The sequence below is a fragment of the Coregonus clupeaformis genome, chromosome 21 (genome assembly GCF_020615455.1).
Source record: "Coregonus clupeaformis isolate EN_2021a chromosome 21, ASM2061545v1, whole genome shotgun sequence".
In the NCBI taxonomy this organism is placed as follows: Eukaryota; Metazoa; Chordata; class Actinopteri; order Salmoniformes; family Salmonidae; genus Coregonus; species Coregonus clupeaformis.
In genome coordinates this window covers 32608167-32630262 of record NC_059212.1, presented here as the reverse complement: position 1 = coordinate 32630262, position 22096 = coordinate 32608167, and the positions used below count along the sequence as shown (strand labels likewise).

General features: G+C 42.0%; 3 protein-coding genes across 5 annotated transcripts in view; all 3 read left to right on the top strand.

Annotated features, from left to right (window-relative positions):
* Positions 1-12107, top strand: part of LOC121535294 (vacuolar protein sorting-associated protein 4B) — a 28915-nt gene extending 16808 nt beyond the window's left edge. For all 3 annotated transcript variants that reach the window (XM_041842202.2, XM_041842203.1, XM_041842204.2), the window contains 10 exons: positions 1675-1786; positions 2059-2209; positions 2349-2407; positions 4045-4164; positions 4681-4837; positions 5103-5251; positions 5356-5437; positions 9758-9977; positions 10109-10249; positions 10386-12107. In XM_041842202.2, coding sequence (XP_041698136.1) covers positions 1675-1786; positions 2059-2209; positions 2349-2407; positions 4045-4164; positions 4681-4837; positions 5103-5251; positions 5356-5437; positions 9758-9977; positions 10109-10249; positions 10386-10487 — 1293 coding nt within the window. In that variant the 3' untranslated portion in view covers positions 10488-12107. The remainder of the gene's footprint in view (positions 1-1674; positions 1787-2058; positions 2210-2348; positions 2408-4044; positions 4165-4680; positions 4838-5102; positions 5252-5355; positions 5438-9757; positions 9978-10108; positions 10250-10385) is intronic.
* A 297-nt stretch (positions 12108-12404) lies between these two features.
* Positions 12405-16271, top strand: LOC121535293 (3-ketodihydrosphingosine reductase-like). Its single transcript, XM_041842201.2, has 10 exons — positions 12405-12808; positions 13304-13393; positions 13693-13749; positions 13908-13973; positions 14073-14168; positions 15019-15210; positions 15324-15407; positions 15508-15591; positions 15762-15863; positions 16147-16271. Exons 1-10 carry the CDS (start codon positions 12620-12622, stop codon positions 16264-16266), a joined length of 1080 nt encoding a protein of 359 aa, XP_041698135.1. The 5' UTR covers positions 12405-12619; the 3' UTR covers positions 16267-16271.
* Positions 16272-19780: 3509 nt separating this feature from the next.
* Positions 19781-22096, top strand: part of LOC121535292 (apoptosis regulator Bcl-2-like) — a 50325-nt gene continuing 48009 nt past the window's right edge. The window contains exon 1 of the mRNA XM_041842199.2: positions 19781-20926. Within this exon, the coding sequence (XP_041698133.1) occupies positions 20381-20926 (546 nt within the window). The 5' untranslated portion in view covers positions 19781-20380. The remainder of the gene's footprint in view (positions 20927-22096) is intronic.

The following is a 22096-nucleotide window of genomic DNA, read 5'->3' as shown; positions in this document are numbered from 1 at the left end:
TAAAAAATAATCTGTCCTTGGTTGCAAACACTCACTACTGGGTTCCAAACTGCCTCTGGAAGCAACGTCAGCACGAGAATTGTTCGTCGGGAGCTTCGTGAAATGGGTTTCCATGGCTGAGCATCCATGGAAACCCAAATCACCATGCGCAATGCCAAGCGTCGGCTGGAGTGGTGTAAAGCTCGCCACCATTTGACTCTGGAGCAGTGGAAACGCGTTCTCTGGAGTGATAAATCACGCTTCACCATCTGGCAGTCCAATGGATTAATCTGGGTTTGGCTGATGCCAGGAGAACACTACCTGCTCCAATGCATAGTGCCAACTGTAAAGTTTGGTGGAGAAGGAATAATGGTCTGGGGCTGTTTTTCATGGTTCGGGCTAGGCCCCTTAGTTCCAGTGAAGGGAAATCTTAACGCTACAGCATACAATGACATTCTAGATGATTCTGTGCTTCCAACTTTGTGGCAACAGTTTGGGGAAGGCCCTTTCCTGTTTCAGCATGACAATGCCCCCATGCACAAAGCGAGGTCCATACAGAAATAGTTTTTCGAGATCGGTGTAGAAGAACTTGACTGGCATGCACAGAGCCCTGACCTCAAACCATTGAACACCTTTGGGATGAATTGGAACGCCGACTGCGAGCCAGGCCTAATCGCCCAACATCAGTGCCCGACCTCACTAATGCTCTTGTGACTGAATGGAAGCAAGTCCCCGCAGCAATGTTCCAACATCTAGTGGAAAGCCTTCCCAGAAGAGTGGAGGCTGTTATAGCAGCAAAGGGGGGACCAACTCCATATTAATGCCCATGATTTTGGAATGAGATGTTCGATGAGCAGGTGTCCACATACTTTTGGTCTTGTAGTGTACGTACAGAATTATTTGAAATGCTCTGAGACCAGGTTGGAAGGAGGAGTTCCTGGTTCCTAATTGAAGATGCATTTTGTGATGACATTGGTCAATCACCTTTGACAAGCACCTTTTTATTAGTGCTCTGATTGATAACCACTCTTTAGGGATGGTGAAAGCAAGAGACAGATGTGACAGGCCTTTACAGTACATTCCTCTGAATACTAAGTGTTTTCTGTATTATATTACTTGTATTACTATAATATTAAACGCTAGTGCCAAATTCATAGGAAGAAGATCACAATTGCATTAAATTAATTTCCTCAGTCATTCTGTGCGGTTTTGGCACAGTCCCTTCCAACAAGTCCTGTGCGACTTGTGAGCATTGTAGAGGGAGACAAGACACATTTATGTTCCTGGGAGTCTTACCTTTCAGTTACGGGGTCATAATAGCTAATAGGCCAAACGTTCAAACGCTAGAGCCAAATTCATAGGTAGAAAATAAATTAAACATGCCACACTGGCTTTAGAAATCGCAGCCTGCCCGCCTGCTCAGAGGCGCCCGCATGGTCCTAAAGCATACCATCTGCTTTTTGTGTCGCAGTGCAATTATAAAACTGGGGGGGGGGGGACAAAAATGCAATTTCAGAATGTCGGGGGGACATGTCGCCCCCCCGCCCCTAGTGAAAGTTGTGCCCCTGCATAGCTTTGAAGAGTCAATTAATTCTGATTGGCAAGATCAAACTTATCTTACAGCTTATCCTCTTTCAATTTGTTGCTTTCCTTATGTATTTGCTTTTTAATAACTTTCTCATTCCTGTTTTTCAGAAAGCCATAGATCTGGCCAGCAAGGCGGCCCAGGAGGATAAAGCTCAGAACTACGACAAGGCCCTGCGTCTATACCAACACGCTGTTCAGTACTTCCTACACGTAGTAAAATGTATGCTTTAAGACAATGAGATATTTGCATACTGCTCTTTCCTCTTTTAGAGTTGTAATAGTCTCTGGGTTGTTCTGTCCATTGATTTGTGTGGATTTGTTTATCACCCTAAAGGTCCTCTGTCCAGTGTCCATTTTTACTTGTTAGCAGAATGCATCATTTTTCCATTTAACACAGGCCAGGGGGGATTACTGTAATTGTGATTATTTTCTAAATAATAACAGATACTTGAGACAGTATTTAATACAATCCTTGCATTTGTCTCCTGCCAGATGAAGCCCAGGGTGACATGGCCAAACAGAGCATCAGGGCCAAGTGTGCTGAGTACCTTGACAGAGCAGAGACGCTCAAAGAATACCTGAAGAAGAAAGAGAAGGCTCCTCCCACCAAGCCTGTGAAGGAGTCCCAAGCTGACGACAAAGGGTGTGTGTGTGCGCAGTCTTTGTTCATGCAATGAGGATTGGCTATTGTCCAGAGTAATTAGTTGGATCAAAAACATCTGTTGTGGTTCTGTACACTCTTGTGCTCTTCAGCTTAATTGAGATGGATTATGATTGTGCAGGAATGAGAGCGATGAAGGAGACGACCCAGAAAAAAAGAAGTTTCAGAACCAACTTTCAGGTTAGTTGTATCACTGACATACGGTGTGAAATGTTTACTTTTGAATTGCATTACAACGCTCTGTCACAATTTTATAGTATGCCAAAGGTTATTTGGCTCAGTTTTGCTTTACTTTTACCATATCCGGTTGAGTTGTCTAATAAATTCATTTATTATTAGGTTTTCACATGAATGTACAGTTGAAGTCGGAAGTTTACATACACTTAGGTTGGAGAAATTAAAACTCGTTTTTCGACCACTCCACAAATTTCTTGTTAACAAACTATAGTTTTGGCAAGTCGGTTAGGACATCTACTTTGTGCATGACACAAGTCATTTTTCCAACAATTGTTTACAGACAGATTATTTCACTTATAATTCACTGTATCACAATTCCAGTGGGTCAGAAGTTTACATACACTAAGTTGACTGTGCCTTTAAACAGCTTGGAAAATTCCAGAAAATGATGTCATGGCTTTAGAAGCTTCTGATAGGCTAATTTACATCATTTGAGTCAATTGGAGGTGTACCTGTGGATGTATTTCAAGGCCTACCTTCAAACTCAGTGCCTCTTTGCTTGATATCATGCAAATCAATCCCAGAACAACAGCAAAGGACCTTGTGAAGATGCTGGAGGAAACAGGTACAAAAGTATCTATATCCACAGTAAAACGAGTCCTATATCGACATAACCTGAAAGGCCGCTCAGCAAGGAAGAAGCCACTGCTCCAAAACTACCATAAAAAAGCCAGACTACGGTTTGCAACTGCACATGGGGACAAAGATCGTACTTTTTGAGAAATGTCCTCTGGTCTGATGAAACAAAAATAGATCTGTTTGGCCATAATGACCATCGTTATGTTTGGAGGAAAAAGGGTGGGCTTTCAAGCCGAAGAACACCATCCCATCCGTGAAGCACGGGGGTGCTTCATGCTGTGGGGGTGCTTTGCTGCAGGAGGGACTGGTGCACTTCACAAAATAGATGGCATCATGAGGAAGGAAAATTATGTGGATATATTGAAGCAACATCTCAAGACATCAGTCAGGAAGTTAAAGCTTGGTCGCAAATGGGTCTTCCAATTGGACAATGACCCCAAGCATACTTCCAAAGTTGTGGCAAAATGGCTTAAGGACAGCAAAGTCAAGGTATTGGAGTGGTCATCACAAAGCCCTGACCTCAATCCTATAGATACTTTGTGGGCAGAACTGAAAAAGCGTGTGCGAGCAAGGAGGCCTACAAACCTGACTCAGTTAAACCAGCTCTGTCAGGAGGAATGGGCCAAAATTCACCCAACTTATTGTGGGAAGCTTGTGGAAGGCTACCCGACACGTTTGACCCAAGTTAAACAATTTAAAGGCAAAGCTACCAAATACTAATTGAGTGTATGTAAACTTCTGACCCACTGGGAATGTGATGAAATAAATAAAAGCTGAAATAAATCATTCTTTCTACTATTATTCTGACATTTCACATTCTTAAAATAAAGTGGTGATCCTAACTGACCTAAGACGGAATTTTTACTAGGATTACATTTCATGAATTGTGAAAAACTTAGTTTAAATGTATTTGGCTAAGGTGTATGTAAACTGTATCTGATCATTTTCCTTTAATGTGAAATTTTTTGTATGTTCCCATCATACTGGATTTTGTTTTTTAGGTGCCATCGTTATGGAAAAGCCAAACATCAAGTGGAATGATGTTGCCGGGTTAGAGGGAGCCAAGGAGGCCCTGAAAGAAGCTGTTATTTTGCCAATTAAATTCCCACATCTTTTCACAGGTAAGCAGTCTTACTTGCAAAAGAAAAGGAGAGCCGCACACTCTAGGAGCTCAAATGCAATAATTTAATAACGGAATAACGAGGGTATAATGATGAAGACAGCTTGTCTGTCGAAACGTTGGTTATTAGGTTATTAGATTATTGCATCTGAGCTCCTAGAGTGTGCAGCTCTCCTTTTATTTTTCAAGTGTTCTACTCCGTTAACCAGCACCTCGCCTAAATAGGTGTGCGTTTCATTCCCTCCATAATAATGCAGTCTTACTGCCTCAGATCTCCAGAGAATTAATGATTAAGTCATATCAGAATGTATGAAAAACATGCTGAAACCTCCACTATTGGCTAATTTCTTTGGCCTTTGGAAACTACTGAAATTAAATGAGTCCATCCAACGACATTGCATAGTATAGAATAAATTGATTATTACCGTTCATTCATTTGAAAATGAGAAACTTAGCCTATTTCTTCCTCATTGTTATTCACGACCACTCCCAAAGACAACATGTCTCTGTCTGTCAGGTAAAAGAACGCCATGGAGGGGGATCCTGCTCTTTGGTCCTCCTGGTACAGGAAAGTCCTACCTGGCTAAAGCTGTGGCCACAGAGGCAAACAACTCCACCTTCTTCTCCATCTCCTCCTCTGACCTGGTATCCAAGTGGCTGGGAGAGAGTGAAAAGTGAGATTTTACTCTTAATCCAGGGAAACATGGGGGATTATTTGTAGATATAAATCCAATGATGCAATTTTAATGTTTCTAAATTAGGCCAAGATTAAGCCTAGTCCTGGACTAAAAAGCAAACTCGATAGAGATTATTTTCTCTACAAAAAAATGTTAGTCCTGGATTTAGGTTTAATCTGTGTCTGGGACACCAGCTCCACGTGTCTATTGGGGAAAAGCATCTGATCACCTTGATGTTTTTTCAATGCTCCTTTCTCTCCAGGTTGGTAAAGAACTTGTTCACCCTTGCACGGGAGCACAAACCCTCCATCATCTTCATAGATGAGATAGACTCACTGTGCGGCTCCAGGAGTGAGAACGAGAGTGAGGCAGCTCGCCGCATCAAGACAGAGTTTCTGGTTCAGATGCAGGGTGAGGGCCAGAAAACAATATGGAGATTATAGTAGACTATATTGGTGTTTTGGTCATATTAAGATAAATTGGTTTTGAAATGTTAATAAGATATTTTTCTACAGGGGTGGGGAATGACAACGATGGGGTACTGGTGCTAGGGGCCACCAACATTCCATGGACGTTGGACTCTGCCATCAGAAGACGGTAATGACACATTCTTACACTGGCTTAGCCTACCATCCCAGCTGTGTACCAAATAACTTGTCCTTAATGATTATTGACTGTGACACAACAGCCTTACAAATGTATGGTAACATGTACCACCCTGCTAGAACTCATTTGGGTAATAATAACGTGAAATCACTGAAGTTAGAAAGCTGTGACTCAGCAGCACTGCTTTTTATATTTTTGTTGCTGCTCAGAACTACCCTGTCAGGGATGTAGATGAGTATGTGTGATACATTTGGTACAACTTAAAGGCCCAGTGCAGTCAAAAACGTGATTTCCCTGTGTTTTTTATATATTTCCACACCTATGAGGTTGGAATAATACTGTGAAATTGTGAAAATTATGATAATGCCCTTTTAGTGTAAGAGCTGTTTCAAAAGACTGCCTGAAATTTCAGCCTGTTTTGGTGGGATGGAGTTTTGGTGGTAAATAGTTGATACACCAATACAAATAAAAAGAGTTCCAAACCTCTCTGCCAATAACAGCTAGTTTTCAGGTTTCCACCTCCCCACTAGGGCTGTTGCAGTAACCATATTACCGCCACACCAGCAGTCATGACCATAGTAATATTCTACGTGACCTTTGAGCCATGGTCATTTTCTCTTATGCACTCTAGACATGTTAGTAGTACCCAACTCGCTAATGCAGGCTCTGTCGTAGCCGTCCGCGACCGGGAGACCCATGGGGCGGCGCACAATTGGCCCAGCGTCGTCCAGGGTAGGGGAGGGAATGGATGGCAGGGATGTAGCTCAGTTGGTAGAGCATGGCGTTTGCAACGCCAGGGTTGTTGGTTTGATTCCCACGGGGGGCCAGTATGAAAAATAAAAACAATTATGTATGCACTCACTAACTGTAAGTCGTTCTGGATAAGAGCGTCTGCAAAAAAAGAAAAAAAGAAAAGATCATTAGGTCGCTAATGGCCTAGTACTCAGGGCTCGATTGTCCCTCTAACCACTCTGACATCAATGCAAATGCCATCGAAAATCACATCACACAACACTTATCATCAAAACAGTATGCGCTTTTAAAACTCACCTCGCTGTGATTGATCAATTTGAAGAAAGAAGTTCAACAACAGGTTGAAACTGAGTGGAGAACATGGTCGTTGTGGATGTTTTTTCAAAGCCTAACACAACAAAATGGACAGTGCTTTCTAAGGTTATGATTACTTCAAAACACCCATGTGCATGTTCGAGCTTATGCATAGCATAGGCCTATACAGTATATGAGCCCAAGCCCCCCAAAAATAAAAAATCACCTGAATTAAAATAATGATTGTGCCGTTATACAATACATAGCCTACCACATATTACACATGGTAGAACATTTTTTTTTTTTAATGCAGATTTAAGATATAAACTCAGCAAAAAAAGAAACGTCCTCTCACTGTCAACTGCATTTATTTTCAGCAAACTTAACATGTGTAAATATTTGTATGAACATAAGATTCAACAACTGAGACATAAACTGAACAAGTTCCACAGACATGTGACTAACAGAAATTGAATAATGTGTCCCTGAACAAAGGGGGGGGTCAAAATCAAAAGTAACAGTCAGTATCTGGTGTGACCACCAGCTGCATTAAGTACTGCAGTGCATCTCCTCCTCATGGACTGTACCAGATTTGCCTGTTCTTGCTGTGAGATGTTACCCCACTCTTCCACCAAGGCACCTGCAAGTTCCCGGACATTTCTGGGGGCAATGGCCCTAGCCCTCACCCTCCGATCCAACAGGTCCCAGACATGCTCAATGGGATTGAGATCCAGGCTCTTCGCTGGCCATGGCAGAACACTGACATTCCTGTCTTGCAGGAAATCACGCACAGAATGAGCAGTATGGCTGGTGGCATTGTCATGCTGGAGGGTCATGTCAGGATGAGCCTGCAGGAAGGGTACCACATGAAGGAGGTGGGTGTCTTCCCTGTAACGTACAGCGTTGAGATTGCCTGCAATGACAACAAGCTCAGTCCGATGATGCTGTGACTCACCGCCCCAGACCATGACAGACCCTCCACCTCCAAATCAATCCTGCTCCAGAGTACAGGCCTCGGTGTAACGCTCATTCCTTCGACGATAAACACGAATCCGACCATCACCCCTGGTGAGACAAAACTGCAACTCGTCAGTGAAGAACACTTTTTGCCAGTCTGGTGAGGACCTGCCTTACAACAGGCCTACAAGCCCTCAGTCCATTCTCTCTCAGCCTATTGCAGACAGTCTGAGCACTGATGGAGGGATTGTGTGCGTTCCTGGTGTAACTTGGGAAGTTGTTGTTGCCATCCTGTACCTGTCCCGCAGGTGTGAGGTTTGGATGTACCGATCCTGTGCAGGTGTTGTTACACGTGGTCTGCCACTGTGAGGACGATCAGCTGTCCGTCCTGTCTCCCTGTAGCGCTGTCTTAGGCTTCTCACAGTACGCAATTTATTGCCCTGGCCACATCTGCAGTCCTCATGCCTCCTTGAAGCATGTCTAAGGCACGTTCACGCTGATGAGCAGGGACCCTGGGCATCTTTCTTTTGGTGTTTTTCAGAGTCAGTAGAAAGGCCTCTTTAGTGTCCTAAGTTTTCATAACTGTGACCTTAATTGCCTACCGTCTGTAAGCTGTTAGTGTCTTAACGACCGTTCCACAGGCGCATGTTCATTAATTGTTTATGGTTCATTGAACAAGCATGGAAAAGTGTTTAAACCCTTTACAATGAAGATCTGTGAAGTTATTTGGATTTTAACGAATTATCTTTGAAAGACAGGGTCCTATAAAAGGGACATTTCTTTTTTTGCTGAGTTTATTTGGTGCATAATTGGTCTAGCCTAAATTAAACAAATTCAGAGTTGGCCAACAATTATAGTGAATTTGTATTTGATTTTGAATAGCCTACTAATAGTTTTTTTTTTTTTTTTCATAATTAATAGGCTGACACATTACCTTTTAGCTACAGAATATCTCACCACCATTCATTTCCATCTCCTCCCTTCTCTCCTTCATTCCTTTCTCCAGTGCACAGAGAGGGGCTGTCAACAGTTTAATGAAATATGTTTCGTTGTGAAAACATGTTACTATTGATGTTCCCGAACAGATTTCACTTGGTTCCCCAAATTAAGCACTGGGTAGCTGCAGGAACAGGGTTGGAGAGCCCACGGCAGAGTTTGGGCAGAATATCACCTGTCCCGCTGTGAAATAACCGGAGTAGCCTACAAAACATGAGTGAAACGAACCAGTGGGAAAGTGGCCTCCATTCGCTATAGTAGTGCATACATATGACAAGTATTTTTTCTCTTGCCCCTGTTCCTGCCCATTTGATAATTCTAAACTAATTTAACATATTGGTAAAGACTAGATTAAATTGAGAATAGTCTGATGGGTGAAAATATGATCACTTGATGAGAGAACAGCATGTGCAGCCTGAGCTTTTTTTGCGACTTTCTCAAATCATCAATAGCCTATAGTCGCATCATGCAGCCCATATATCTTTTGACCTCGAAGGCATTCTATGGTTTGAATCATTCACAACTGAAGTTGCCAAATAACTCTAAATCTAGTGTATAGGACCAGTTTCAAATTATCACTTTTACGCTCAACATAGCCACTTCATATGCGCACTTTCACTCTGGAATGGGAAAAATATCCTTTCTATTTTATTCAGCTAAGTTCTATTATATTCTTCTTACTGAACGCTGCCTGAGGAAAACTCTAGTAGTCGAAACGCGTTGCAGTTGTGCGTCCTGATGTATTTTGCTGACTGCTCCCATATGTATTATTTTGTAAATATATTCTGTTAATAGTTCACTTAAGTTTATTGCAACGTACTGGCCGCCTACTCGTCTTCTTTCTTTGGATTCTTCTTACTATAAAATCATATAATATAAAATAATGACATGGGACTTATAAGCATATCTTGTCTGCTAAATGAACACGCCTACAGCATGGCACATAGCCAGATAACATACAGTAGGCCAACTCATATTCTGTTCTTCTGAAATACATTTTCTTCATATCATAATATTTCTTTAGACCTGCCTAAAATAATGGATTTATTGTGATGGTGTATATCAGTCTTTTGCATGACAATAACTGGTTGACAAAATGTAATGACCACCAAAGCCCTACTCCGCACTCAGACCACTCCCAGACAGTCCTAGCAAAATTCTTGCTTGAGAAATTGCTCTTTGCTAAGGAGCAATTTGTTTATTTTTTATCATTTTAATTCAAAACAATCACAGTAAGGTACTTAGTTGTTACCCAGAAATGATTTGATATTGAGATAAAAACGACTCCATTTGAACTTTTAATTATCTCAGGTTTGAGAAGAGGATCTACATCCCCCTGCCAGAGGAACACGCCCGCACCTTCATGTTCAAGCTCCACCTGGGCGCCACCCCCACCAGCCTCAACGACTCTGACTTTGTCACCCTGGGAAAGAAGACAGGCGGGTACTCGGGGGCTGACGTCAGCGTCATCGTCAGAGACGCACTTATGCAGCCCGTCAGGAAAGTTCAATCAGCCACTCACTTCAAACGGGTACGTCTCCATAATGACAACCAGTGAACAACATCTGTGTATTCTTCAGTGTTAATCTTTATATCAAGCTATGCCCCTTTTCTATTGAGTTCTGTTATTTTTAACACAACGAATTGCATTTGTTATTGAAGGTACGAGGGCAATCGAGAGACAACCCCAACATCCTGGTAGATGACCTTTTGACCCCGTGCTCCCCGGGAGACCCGAACAGCATCGAGATGACATGGATGGAAGTACCTGGGGAAAAGCTATGTGAGCCAGTCGTTTGTATGGTGAGTGTGCAAAATTAAGTTATTAATACCTTATTAATATAATTCAGTCATCTGTTTTTCTGCCTCAATGGTAATATTTTTGGGAAAACAAGACTGTTGAATAACCCTTGATCATGTCTCTTTTTATTCTTTGCAGTCTGACATGCTGAGGTCCCTGTCCAGCACGAAGCCAACTGTCAACGATCAGGATTTGGACAAACTGAGAAAATTCACAGAGGACTTTGGACAGGAGGGCTAAACAGGGCATTTTTTTTTACCAAAGCAAATATTAGGATTGTATTAAAGTGTTCCTTCTCGCCACTCTCCCCTTCAGGCTCTGTTGGCTCATCAGAAGTGTGCCACATGACTGCTCTACTCATAGAAATATAATTACTAGAACGGACATCCCCATTTAAGTCAAATCTATTTCTATGGCTCTACTGAGCTTGTCTATTGGCCACACAAGGGGTTGAACAAAGACTGACATTTTCTTAGATGCCCCCCCATGTCCAAAGGATTACGGATCACTTCACTGCAAGATGTCTGAGGTAGACTTGATTGGTGGATGGAAAGCTGCATGGAAATTAAGAACATTGGTGTTACTCAGGCATATGTTCTGTGGAATCTGTTGAGCAGCACCTTGGGCCGAATCCTAACTTAAGTACAATGCTCAACTCAAACATTTGCATATGTCATGCTTTGAAGTCAGTGGGAGTTTGATCTAGAAGTTTGTGTTACCGATACAAGCTTGTTAACCAAATTAAGATGCTGCTCATTGTGCAGAGTGCTTATCTAACTTCCCAAATAAATATCTAAGCTCAGTTTTCAAGTACCAGTTGCCATCAGTCAAATTGCACCTCACTTTTCAGTGTAAGCACCTATATACTCTACATATTTTTGTACACATAAGAGATTAAAATCATTTTATAGTAGATACGTTATGGAGATGTATGGCTCTTTGGTCTGGAGAGAATGAAATGTACAATGCATGCCATTTATACTTTCAAAGGCCTTTGTAGTCTCAAGGTGGTGTAAAAGACGTGTTTGGGTAGCTGATGTGCCGCAAATGTATGCATGTCTAGGGTTAGAAGAACTACTGACATAACAATCGGGATGGAAACTGCTTTGGGACAGATTTTATATGTACATTTTGGGGGTTTTCCCCTTAGAAGAAAGGCTACTCTGTGGTTTGTTCATTGTCATTCTGATTCAAACTGTCAGGATCACCAAAAGTACTGGACCAGAGACACTTTATAGTCTAGGATTCAATACTTTTCCCCCTGACCATAAACACCATACATATTTCCCTGTTACTTCCCAACATGAACTACTGAAAAGAGATGGCTTACGGAGATCCAGTCACACTAACAGTGCTGAAGAAACAACAGGGCTGATACTTTGGTGTGAATTGAATTGTAGAGGTAGCCTGAAATTGACATTTTAGGCACAAAACAGCATCGTCCTTTTTGTTATGGCATTGGTGGAATGCAGCTCGCTTGAACTTACAATAATACCTTTTAAGATGTGGCAATGCACACCATGTGCCTTCTAAACAAGTTTAGGTAGCAAGATCATATACATGGTTCATTTAAAATCATGGAAGTTGATATCCAGAGAGACACAGCTATATTGTGTGTTTTGTCATCGTTGCTATGAAATGTAATATATTTGCACATTTCATGTAAACTCTCTTTTAGAGATTGTATTCTGAAGACAAATCTTTCAAAGTGTTGGACATCTTTTGTGTGGTCTATTTACCTCACTTTACTGTAAAAGTGTAGCGAATGATACAGTATATGATGTCTGTATGTATCAGTGAGTGGAAAAGTCAGAATGTATCTGGTTTACATGCATATGTAAATAAAAGTAATATTGAGAACATTTGACTCATATTTGTTAAAACAAAGCGTTGTCTCATGGTCCAGGTTGAGGATTAAAATGAATCTTTACAAATGCCAATATCTCATTTCACAACATTGAGGGGATCTTAACTATCACCATTGCCAGGGGTATGTCGGTAGGATCAAATGTGTGCACCAACTATGAGGAAGTACACCATTGCATTTTGGGAAGTGTTGTCCTTAATCTGAGCAAACCTCAGTCAGATGACTGTTTGCTTCGTGGTTTAAAAACTACAAATTCCTAGAACGGTAGTCAAATTGTCGCATCCGTTCAAAGTGCACGATACGATTTGTTTTGGTTCATGTTGCAGCTAGGCAGGAAAATATCGTAGATTCAAGGTCCACCACGGCATTTTATCTTGGAAGAAAGCCCTCTGACACGCTGCCAAATATACTGCTAGAAAACTCCTCGCCACCCCTTTGACAAGCGCCAGCCCCTGCGATTCGATCCTACTGAGTCTAGAAGCTAACCGAACTGCCAGGTTCACCCATGTCCTCTGAGGAAGGATTGAGTTCAACGATCACGGATTGGCTTTTCTTCAGTTCCTGGTGGCTCCTTTTGCCTTTCATTATGCTTCTAGTCGTTGTTGCATTCATCGTTGCCTTCGTGTTGCTGTTGTACATGATATCCCCTTTGATTAGCCCCAAACCTCTCAAATTAAATGGGGCCCACGTCGTGGTAAGTGCTCATTGTCATAACTAGACAACGGTATCATATTCAGACTTGCTAGTTAGAAACAAGGTACTATGCTAGCTACGTTGCATTGCATAACCATTGCACGGTAGGTTTTATAGGGTGTTGCAGGTGAAGGTGTTTCGTAAGTAACGGTGCTTGTACGGAACCGATAGCTCATCTACAAGTATGACACGCCCACAATTAATTGACAGCTTGTAACATAGTTTACAATGTATCTTCGTTGGCAACATGTTGTAAGCTAAAAGTGAAAACTCTAGTATGGCAATAAGTAGGCCAGCCAGTCAATAACACTCAAGTTCATAGAAAGTATCATACATTGTAGCAGAAACACATGTACTAACTTGAAAAAAAGCAACATTCTAATGACCTACTGTATATACTGTAAGTTGGACTTTGACCCCAGGAGCCCATCCCTTGTATTTGACTTTAAAGGGAATGTCCCTCCTCTCTCACCTACCACCACCTTTCAACCCGCAGGTCACTGGAGGCTCCAGTGGAATAGGGAAAAGCATTGCTATGGAGTGCTACAGACAAGGAGCCTTCATCACGCTAGTGGCAAGAGACGAGGTGAGTAGAAATCCACTTCAAATCAACATCCTTGCAGGGCTCTACAGTGCAACCATTTTACTTGCATATGCACCTAAATATTTTGCTGTGTGACCTGGAACTTTTATTTAGGAGCACCAGTGCGCCTAGAAAAATTAAGGATTTTAGCTTTATTACCTCAAATAAAAAATGTTGTGCTCCTAATTTCTTGGTGTGTGTCTAAATTTCCCAACTTAGACGCACACGTGCTACTTATAAAAATAAAGGTCAGCGCATCACTCAGCCAGTATATTTATCAATCATTCAATATTTTTCTTTAGAGTAAATTGGTTCAAGCGAAAAAGGAAGTGGAGAAATGTGCGATTAATGACAAGCAGGTATGTATTACGTTGCTACAGTCCATGTTTTGGTACAATGTGTTTTTTTTGCTTTTTGGGGGGATGCAAGCAAATTATTGAATGTTGACGCTGATCATCTCATTAGCAACTTACTTGAGCACTGACTGTTTTGGTATTCGTATTCCTCTTCCACTCAGGTGGTGCTCTGCATATCAGTTGACGTGTCCAAGGACTACGGACAGGTGGAAAGTGTGATTAAGCAGGTAAATCACAAGTGATAGGAATTCATATCATGGAAAAGGCCCGTAACTTTTTTATAATTCTCTGCAAGTGACAACATCCATATAATTTCATCCATCTAGTGCCAAGAGAAGCTTGGTCCGGTTGATATGCTGGTGAACTGTGCTGGGACGTCCTTCTCTGGGAAGTTTGAGGAGGTGGAGGTGGAGCGCTTCAGAGTAAGTACTGTAACTAATGAGGGGAATAGACTGACAGGTCTGGAAGGGAGAACGCAGAAACCCAACTCCTTACAGTGTGTGCCTCAGAAAACCTTGATGTTGTGCCAAAACTAACTAATTTGAAACTAACTCTGAATAGGCAATGAGACAAGATGTTAGATTCCCAGATTGAAGATTCATAGGGTTTGATGTCTGTCCAAGGTGGAACCAAGGGTTCAGCTTTCAGTTTAAAGAGGCAGCTAGTGAGCCAGAAGGTTAGATGAGATTGCAGTCTAGGTCTGCAGCAGATTTGATTGCAGTGGAAGAATGAGAGAGGTTTAATTCCAGGCTGAAGAGGTGGCTGGTTTCTTCACTCTCTCTGACAGTGAAGGGATTGTACCGATACCGAAATAATAATGACCCAGGGAAAATTAGATTGTGTGTACGTGTCACGAGTGTGTGTGCATGAAGGGGTTATACCGATACTAAGATAATAATAATGACCAATGGAAAATTAGATTGTGTGTGTGTTCCCCACATCCTAATGTATTTAATGAGCTTCATTAGATTTCCTGGAGGGAGCTTGGCTCTGCTGGTGCTGCTAGCTAGTTCCTTCTCATCCTGACATTCCACTGCTGGTCACATGCCTCGTTAAGGGTCTGAAGTCATTAGACCTCACCCCAGAGAAATGCTATAACCATGGAAACTACACAGAAATATCATAACAATATCATAACACATACCATGTTTTTTCTCAAGTGAATACTATTGATAATATGTGTATTACTCAGCCTATGAGTAATAATAAACCTTTTATTAATAATAATACATCATTCATTACTTTTTGTGCTCCTTCCGTTGGCAATAACAGAGTCTGATGGAGGTGAACTACCTGGGCAGTGTGTATCCCACACGGGCTGTAATCACCACTATGAAGGAGCGGAGGATGGGACGCATCATGTTTATCTCCTCCCAGGCTGGCCAGATCGGCCTGTTCGGCTACACAGCCTACTCTCCATCCAAATTTGCCCTGCGTGGGCTGGCTGAGTCCCTGCAGATGGAGGTTAGTAGTATACTATAGTTCCTTTTCCTACCCACATTGGGGGCCAATAGGTCAAATATTCTACATAACATTTGAATAAGTCTCTTTAAGGCTGAATGCACTCTTTCCTGCAGATGAAGCCATATAATATTTATGTGACAGTGGCCTACCCCCCTGACACGGACACTCCAGGACTAGCAGAGGAGAATAGGACCAAGGTGAGTCTCCTCATGAAAAAGGGGAAAGTGTAAATTCTCTCATATTTTGTCTTTTACTCTGACGCCTCAAGTTATATTTTGTCTCTTCGTCCTTCCATAGCCTTTAGAGACTAGGCTGATCTCTGAGACATCTGGGGTGACCCAGCCGGAGCAGGTGGCTAAGATCATTGTCAAGGATGCAGTGGTAAGACACTGCATTCTCAGCAACTGTCACTATGAAATTCACTCCGCCTCAGGCCAACACAAAAACCTTTATCAGTAAATACCTTCCAGTCAGGAACATAGAGAGAATTGCTCTCTAAAAGTGTGATAAAGCAGTTTTTCTGACAGTCATATCTTTGTGCCCCCCCACAGCAGGGGAACTTTAACAGCTCTGTTGGGCCTGACGGCTACATGCTCTCAGCTCTCACCTGTGGAATGTCACCTGTCACCTCCATCACAGAGGGCCTCCAGCAGGTAACTACAGGACAGGAAAAGCACTGTCACTGTCCCACTACAACACACCCCAAATATTACTATTTTGGTAAACATGTGTTAACTGGACCTTTAACTATCAACTTAACAAAGCCATTTAGTATCTATTACACATCTATTGTAACCATAGAGATTGAATTGTCATATTTCTATGATTATAACATAATAATAGATTGTCCCAAAACGATCTGTTACTGTCACTAACTCTGGTGATAGTGAATAGGGCCCATATTGTTAATGTGACCTCTGTTTGACCTCTGTGCAGATTGTAACCATGGGGCTGTTCCGGACCATTGCTCTGTTCTACCTGGGGAGTTTCGACAGCATTGTGCGTCGCTGTATGATCCAGAGGGAGCAGGCCAAAGCAGCGGACAAGAGGGAGTAACACCCCCCTCCATCCTCCACTACTCCACTAGTCATATCCACTGGAGAACTCACCCCAGCCACCCCTCCTCTCCCCTCCCCTACTTCCCGTAGAGGGCACAACCCTGGATAGGCTAAATGTCCAGATATCTCGTGTGCCAGTGATAATATCTAAGTACAGAAAAAGGCGGGTGTCCTGTTACCTATTATGTAACGCATTACATTCTTGGCAGCCATTTTATTTGTCAACCTTTTTTCATCATTCCAGTGATATTGTTTACTCAAGTGCTCTGTGAAATGTTTTAATTGTAACTGTACACCTGCTTTTATTGTTAAGGCTGCTTTACCCAAGGGTCTATGAGGGCAGACTTAACAACACTACTAGCTTGCTGTTAAAGTAGGCCTTGTCAACACCTGAAACTTTAGCCTATGTTTGGACCATCCTATCCTCCTATTTTTTTCCATGCAGAGAGGAAAGTAAGGGATTGCCAGTCTGACTGGTTATGTCAGCATGTTGACCTGCAATCCCTTCCCAAGAATCAGAGGAAACAAGAACACTAACTAACCATGTGTCATACAGACCATTTTGAGTAAGCTTTCTTTATCACATCAAATTACTGTTATTTTCTCCAAATGTGTTCCTCCTTCCTTCCCAAGCTTTGAAGGCAACGCTTCTCCTCTCTTCCTCCATGTGTTGTCTATGTAGAGTGGTGTATTGGCCCGTGCTGTGGATACATTAACGGAGCTTAGATGTGATTTAACATTACTTAACAGTGATTAGAGAGGGCAAAGCAAAAATGTAATTTGCTTCACGAAAATGATCATCCAAGGCATTTTCTGGTAAAGAGATTGTATGTGCAAGTACGAGAGAATGTGTGTGTGCGCTGTGTAGGAGCCGTGTGAAGAAGCAGAGGGGAGAGATTTTAATGCAGCGTTGTTACAATGTGTTTAAATGACTGTACACTGACCAAGCCTACTCCAGGGAGAGAGAGAAGCCATTGGACCCTCGTGGTAGCTGGGAAAAAAGAAAAACCTGTTTTCCTCTTATTTGCATGTCACTTTCACATCTTATTTGTGTTTCTTACCCGAGGTAGAAGCAGCATGTAAAAGGTGGGCATGGGACAGTCGTACGATGTAGTATGAGAACAAATCCACTAACAGCTGATGCCAGCCTCATTCACTCTTTCCTGTCTTCCTATGACATCTTTGAGGGATCTTATCAGTTGTTGATCTCTGTATGTGTGATCTGTGCATATATTTTGCCACCGTAGGATCCAAGTGGGGTCCGTGATTAAGTTGATGGGGTGGTGTCTGGACAAGGCGTGGGGTGTGACTCGCAGGTTCGAGCATAGTCCCTTTAGGCCTAGAGAGGGCGCTAGAGCTCTATTTTAAATAGAGGCTGAGAGATTAAGAGGGACTGGCAAACTCAGTCTGCAGAGCAACATAAAGGAGCTTTGTGTGCTATTGTATTGTCTAATTTTACATTTCATGCACAGTCAGTGTGGACGTTATCCTATACTCTCCTAACGGAGTGTCATTTGTCTCAGTAAATATTCACAGTTCCTTCCTGAAGTCCTCAATATCCAAGCCTTTTAAACATCCCGTATTTACATTACCTTCTCAACATTCTGCTTAATGGAGAGAGAAAAAATAAAATGTGAACTCATGCAAGTCTTCCTTACATCCATCAACTGTGGGGAGAATGTTTTAATGCAAACCATAGGCTACGAATCAGAAAGGATACATTATTTTTTGAAAATCCACCAATATTTGAATGCCAAAATGTATTAAGAGAATTTCTGTCAATGCAATGCAACTATTTTAGATTTAGTTTGTTTGATGTTGCTGCTGTATCCTAGAAATAGTTTGTAGTGCAGTCAAGCACTATAATTGTGGGGACCCATTCCAAGCCTTAAGAGAGAACTACGAATTATGTTAATGCTAAAATAATGGAATTTATTCACAGAAAATAACGTGGCTTATGCCACTTGTGGGTTACCAGTTAATTCAATTTTTCTGTGAAAATGCCAACTATTTTGGTGTATTTTGTTTGTCAATTCCAGTTTAGTTTTTGTACAAAAAGGCCTTACTCAAACCCAAAATATGAAAGTGAGAATGGGATGATGCAACTCTGAGGTTCTCATTTGACATTGGTTCAAGGCACACTGTCACTGTCCAGCACTTAGTATGTCGATACCTGTCATTTTCTCATCTGTACATTATTAGCTTTCACTCACTGTCATCTTTAGGTAGCAACACATATATGTTGAAGTTTATAGACATTTGATATAATATGTAGCTCATGGAAAAAGCTATTTTGTTTGAACACATTTTAAGCTATTAAAATCAAGCCTATGCTTATAATATGTTAAAACACTACAACTAAGTTGTACCATTGTTAAAATGCTCAGTCACGCTCTAGTTTTCCCATTCGTTGGTGTTGTCCAGAGATATTCAAAAGAAGATTATAAAATGTTTAAGTACAGTGCTAATGAATATTATCATGATCCATTCTGCTTCTGTTCCTACCTTATTGGTTGTGTTTCGTTCTGTTTTGTTTTGGCCAAATGTGTACGAATTTCACCTTGTGTGCCATTGAAATGAAAAATGTAAGGAGTAGAACAATGTTGCTTTGTCTTATTTTCTTACATGATAAAACTAAGTAAATAACTTTGGAAAATGACATTTTCTCTGCTTAATGCCCTCTTTATGTTTTTGCCTGCTCTCAGTACTGTTGATACAGGCCTTTAAAACACAACAATGGTCAGTGAGGGGGTACTGTGGGTGGATGTTAGGTTTTACGTGTTCTGTTTGAGTAGTGGACTTTCATCTTCCATGATGGGAACAGAACAGCCTTCCATGACAGGAACAGAACAGCCTGGGCAGACAGTAGCTATAGTATAGCTCCCTCAGATCAGCAGGAAGATTGCATGGGGATTTAGAGGATGCGTTGCTCTGTCAGAGAATGTGTAGATATAGGCAGGTAGAGAGACTGAGCGAGAGATACACAGACACACTGGAAGAGAGCGAAAAACATAGAGAACATAAAAATATACTGTACGTCCACCAATGAGATGGATGGATGTCCATAAGTGTGCTAGATCAAAGCAGTCCCCTTACAGGGAATTAGAATGGTGTAGTCCTGTCTAGTAAGGGCTCAGCAATTATTAATCAGGCTTCAGAAAACAAGCTTGAAACTTCTAATTCTTAAAATAAAGCAAGGTTCACCCATTTCTACAACTTGATCCGAATTGATAGGCTACTGTCCATAATAGTTGAAATGGCTATTCACCATGATATTTCGAGCCATAAAATATTGGGGAAATGTTAGGGTTATAGCAACATTTTATGCATTAGATAAGAATTTAATTTCAAAATCCTATCATGCCTATCATGGTATCAATTTCTCTACAGATCAAACGTAACCAAATAGGAAGGACACATACGCCTACTTGGAGAGTCTCCAAAAGGGATAACTTTGTATGGGTGACGTAAGAAATACCTCACCAGCAAAGCAGCAAAGAATGTTCAACCAACCCACAGTGTGTAGCTGGAACACAGGCAGTAATTTTATTGTGGGATACAGTCTTCACTGCACAGTCCCTCAAAACGTCTCTCCGTACGCGTAAAACGGCGCTAGAATAGTTTGCGGTATCATATTCTGGATCCATGCGACGTTGACCTTCTTATGTGGTTTTTCGGTCATGTATTTGTTTGTAGTGTAGGCTACATTATGTGCATTTCGAGAATATTTTAATCTCTTCCGTATTTCTGTCTGTCTGAATTTTGGAATCTACAGATAACTGTCGCCACTTTTTCATCAAGGCTTCGAAGATTTCCATTTGAGAGCACAATTGGGTACATTTTTGATATTCTTACGTGGATATACTTAGACTTTTTCACGGTTTGAGCCTAGTTGGGTGAAGGGGCCGTTTTTCAAGCCACACACATCGCTCCCCGTTCCAGTGTTTCGTTCTGCACGGTTCGAGAGTATCCTGAAAACTTGACCAGAGCATTTTCTCAGAAATACACTTTTCGTTTGATCTGATGTATTGCGCGGTGCAGTGCATGTTTATAATAAGATGTATTATTCTTAAAAACTAGGATTGTGGAGGTCATTATCAGTGCCAATCATAATGGCAAACGACGACAACCGCTTTATAGTGGAAAAGTACATTTGTCACAAACTCTTGAAACGGGGATATGCGTGGGATTTCGAGGATGCCGAGGATGAGGAAGATGTTACTCATAATGGATCCATGATTTCTCCTCCGCCTGGTTTGGCACGGCGGTGCCACGGGGCCAATAACGCCGGACCGGGCAGCGTCCCCCATCTTTCCAAACGTCTCTCCCAACCGGACTCGCATGCAGCTATTCACAGAGTTTTGCGTGAGGCCGGGGATGAACTCGAAAGACTGTACCAGCCCGACTTTGCGGAGATGTCACACCAATTGTATCTCACGTCTTCCATGGCAGAGAGGAGATTCAGAGAGGTGATAGACGAGCTGTTCAGGGACGGGGTTAACTGGGGACGAATTATCGCCTTCTTCGAGTTCGGGGGCACAATATGTGTGGAATGCGTGAACAAGGAAATGACGTCGCAGGTTGACCACATCGCCGGGTGGATGACAGAGTATCTAAATGGACCACTGCACAGCTGGATTCAAGAGAACGGGGGATGGGTAGGTGTAATCTCTGCTTTGAATTGCCTGATATCACGAAGGCTAGGCTACATTACGCATGATGCAGTGGGAATGTCTGGATATTAACGAAATCATATTTGAGTGTTCCTGATTTGATGTTCATGCTGTTTGTCTAGTATGTCTGGCCAATAAGATATTACAGTCCCTGTCACACCTCCCCACGCTCTAAAGCCCGCCTCACTCGACTGTAGCTGACTGTAGCCATCAGTCGCAGAACACCTTCCAAATATTGAGTTGCACCCCCCATTTTGCCCTCAGAACGGCTTTAATTTCGTCGGGGCATGGACTCTATAAGGTGTCGAAAGCGTTCCACAGGGATGCTGGCCCATGTCGACTCCAATGCTTCCCACAATTGTGTCAAATTGGCTGGATGGCCTTTGGGTGGTGGACCATTCTTGATACACACAGGAAACTGTTGAGCGTGAAAAACCCAGCAGCATTGCAGTTCTTGACACAAACTGGTGCGCCTGGCACCTACTACCATACCCTGTTCAAAGGCACTTAAATCTTTTGTCTTGTCCATTCAGTCTCTGAATGGCACACATACACAATCCATGTCTCAATTGTCTCAAGGCTTAAAAATCCTTCTTTAACCTGTCTCCTCCCCTTTATCTACACTGATTGAAGTGGATTTAACAAGTGACATCAATAAGAGATCATAGCTTTCACCTGGATTCACCTGGTCAGTTTATGTCATTGTGTTCATAATGTTTTGCACACTCAGTGTATATTATTAGTATTGTTGTTATTTGTATTATTGTGTCATTCACTTCTCTTTTTTTGACCAGCACTGATGGAGCTCGCGAGCATAAGAATTTCACTGTACCCTGCGATTAGATGAACGACCCTGTGCATGTGACTAATAAACTCATCTATCTATCTATCTATCAATCTATCTATCTAGCTAGCTAGCTAGCCTAGGTTAAACCTGTTATACTTCTGTTAAACATTGTACTGCTTTCACACATAGATGTCTGTAACCAGAGCTGCTGAGGCACTAGTAGGACAGGATCATTATATCAGTCTAGCTCCACATCCATGGCAGGACAGAGCTGGACAGACACATGTCAGGGGAATTGGTGCCATCAAATGAATAGTGTAGGCATCCAGCCCTCAGGCAAGACAGGACAAGAGATGAGGACCACTGTA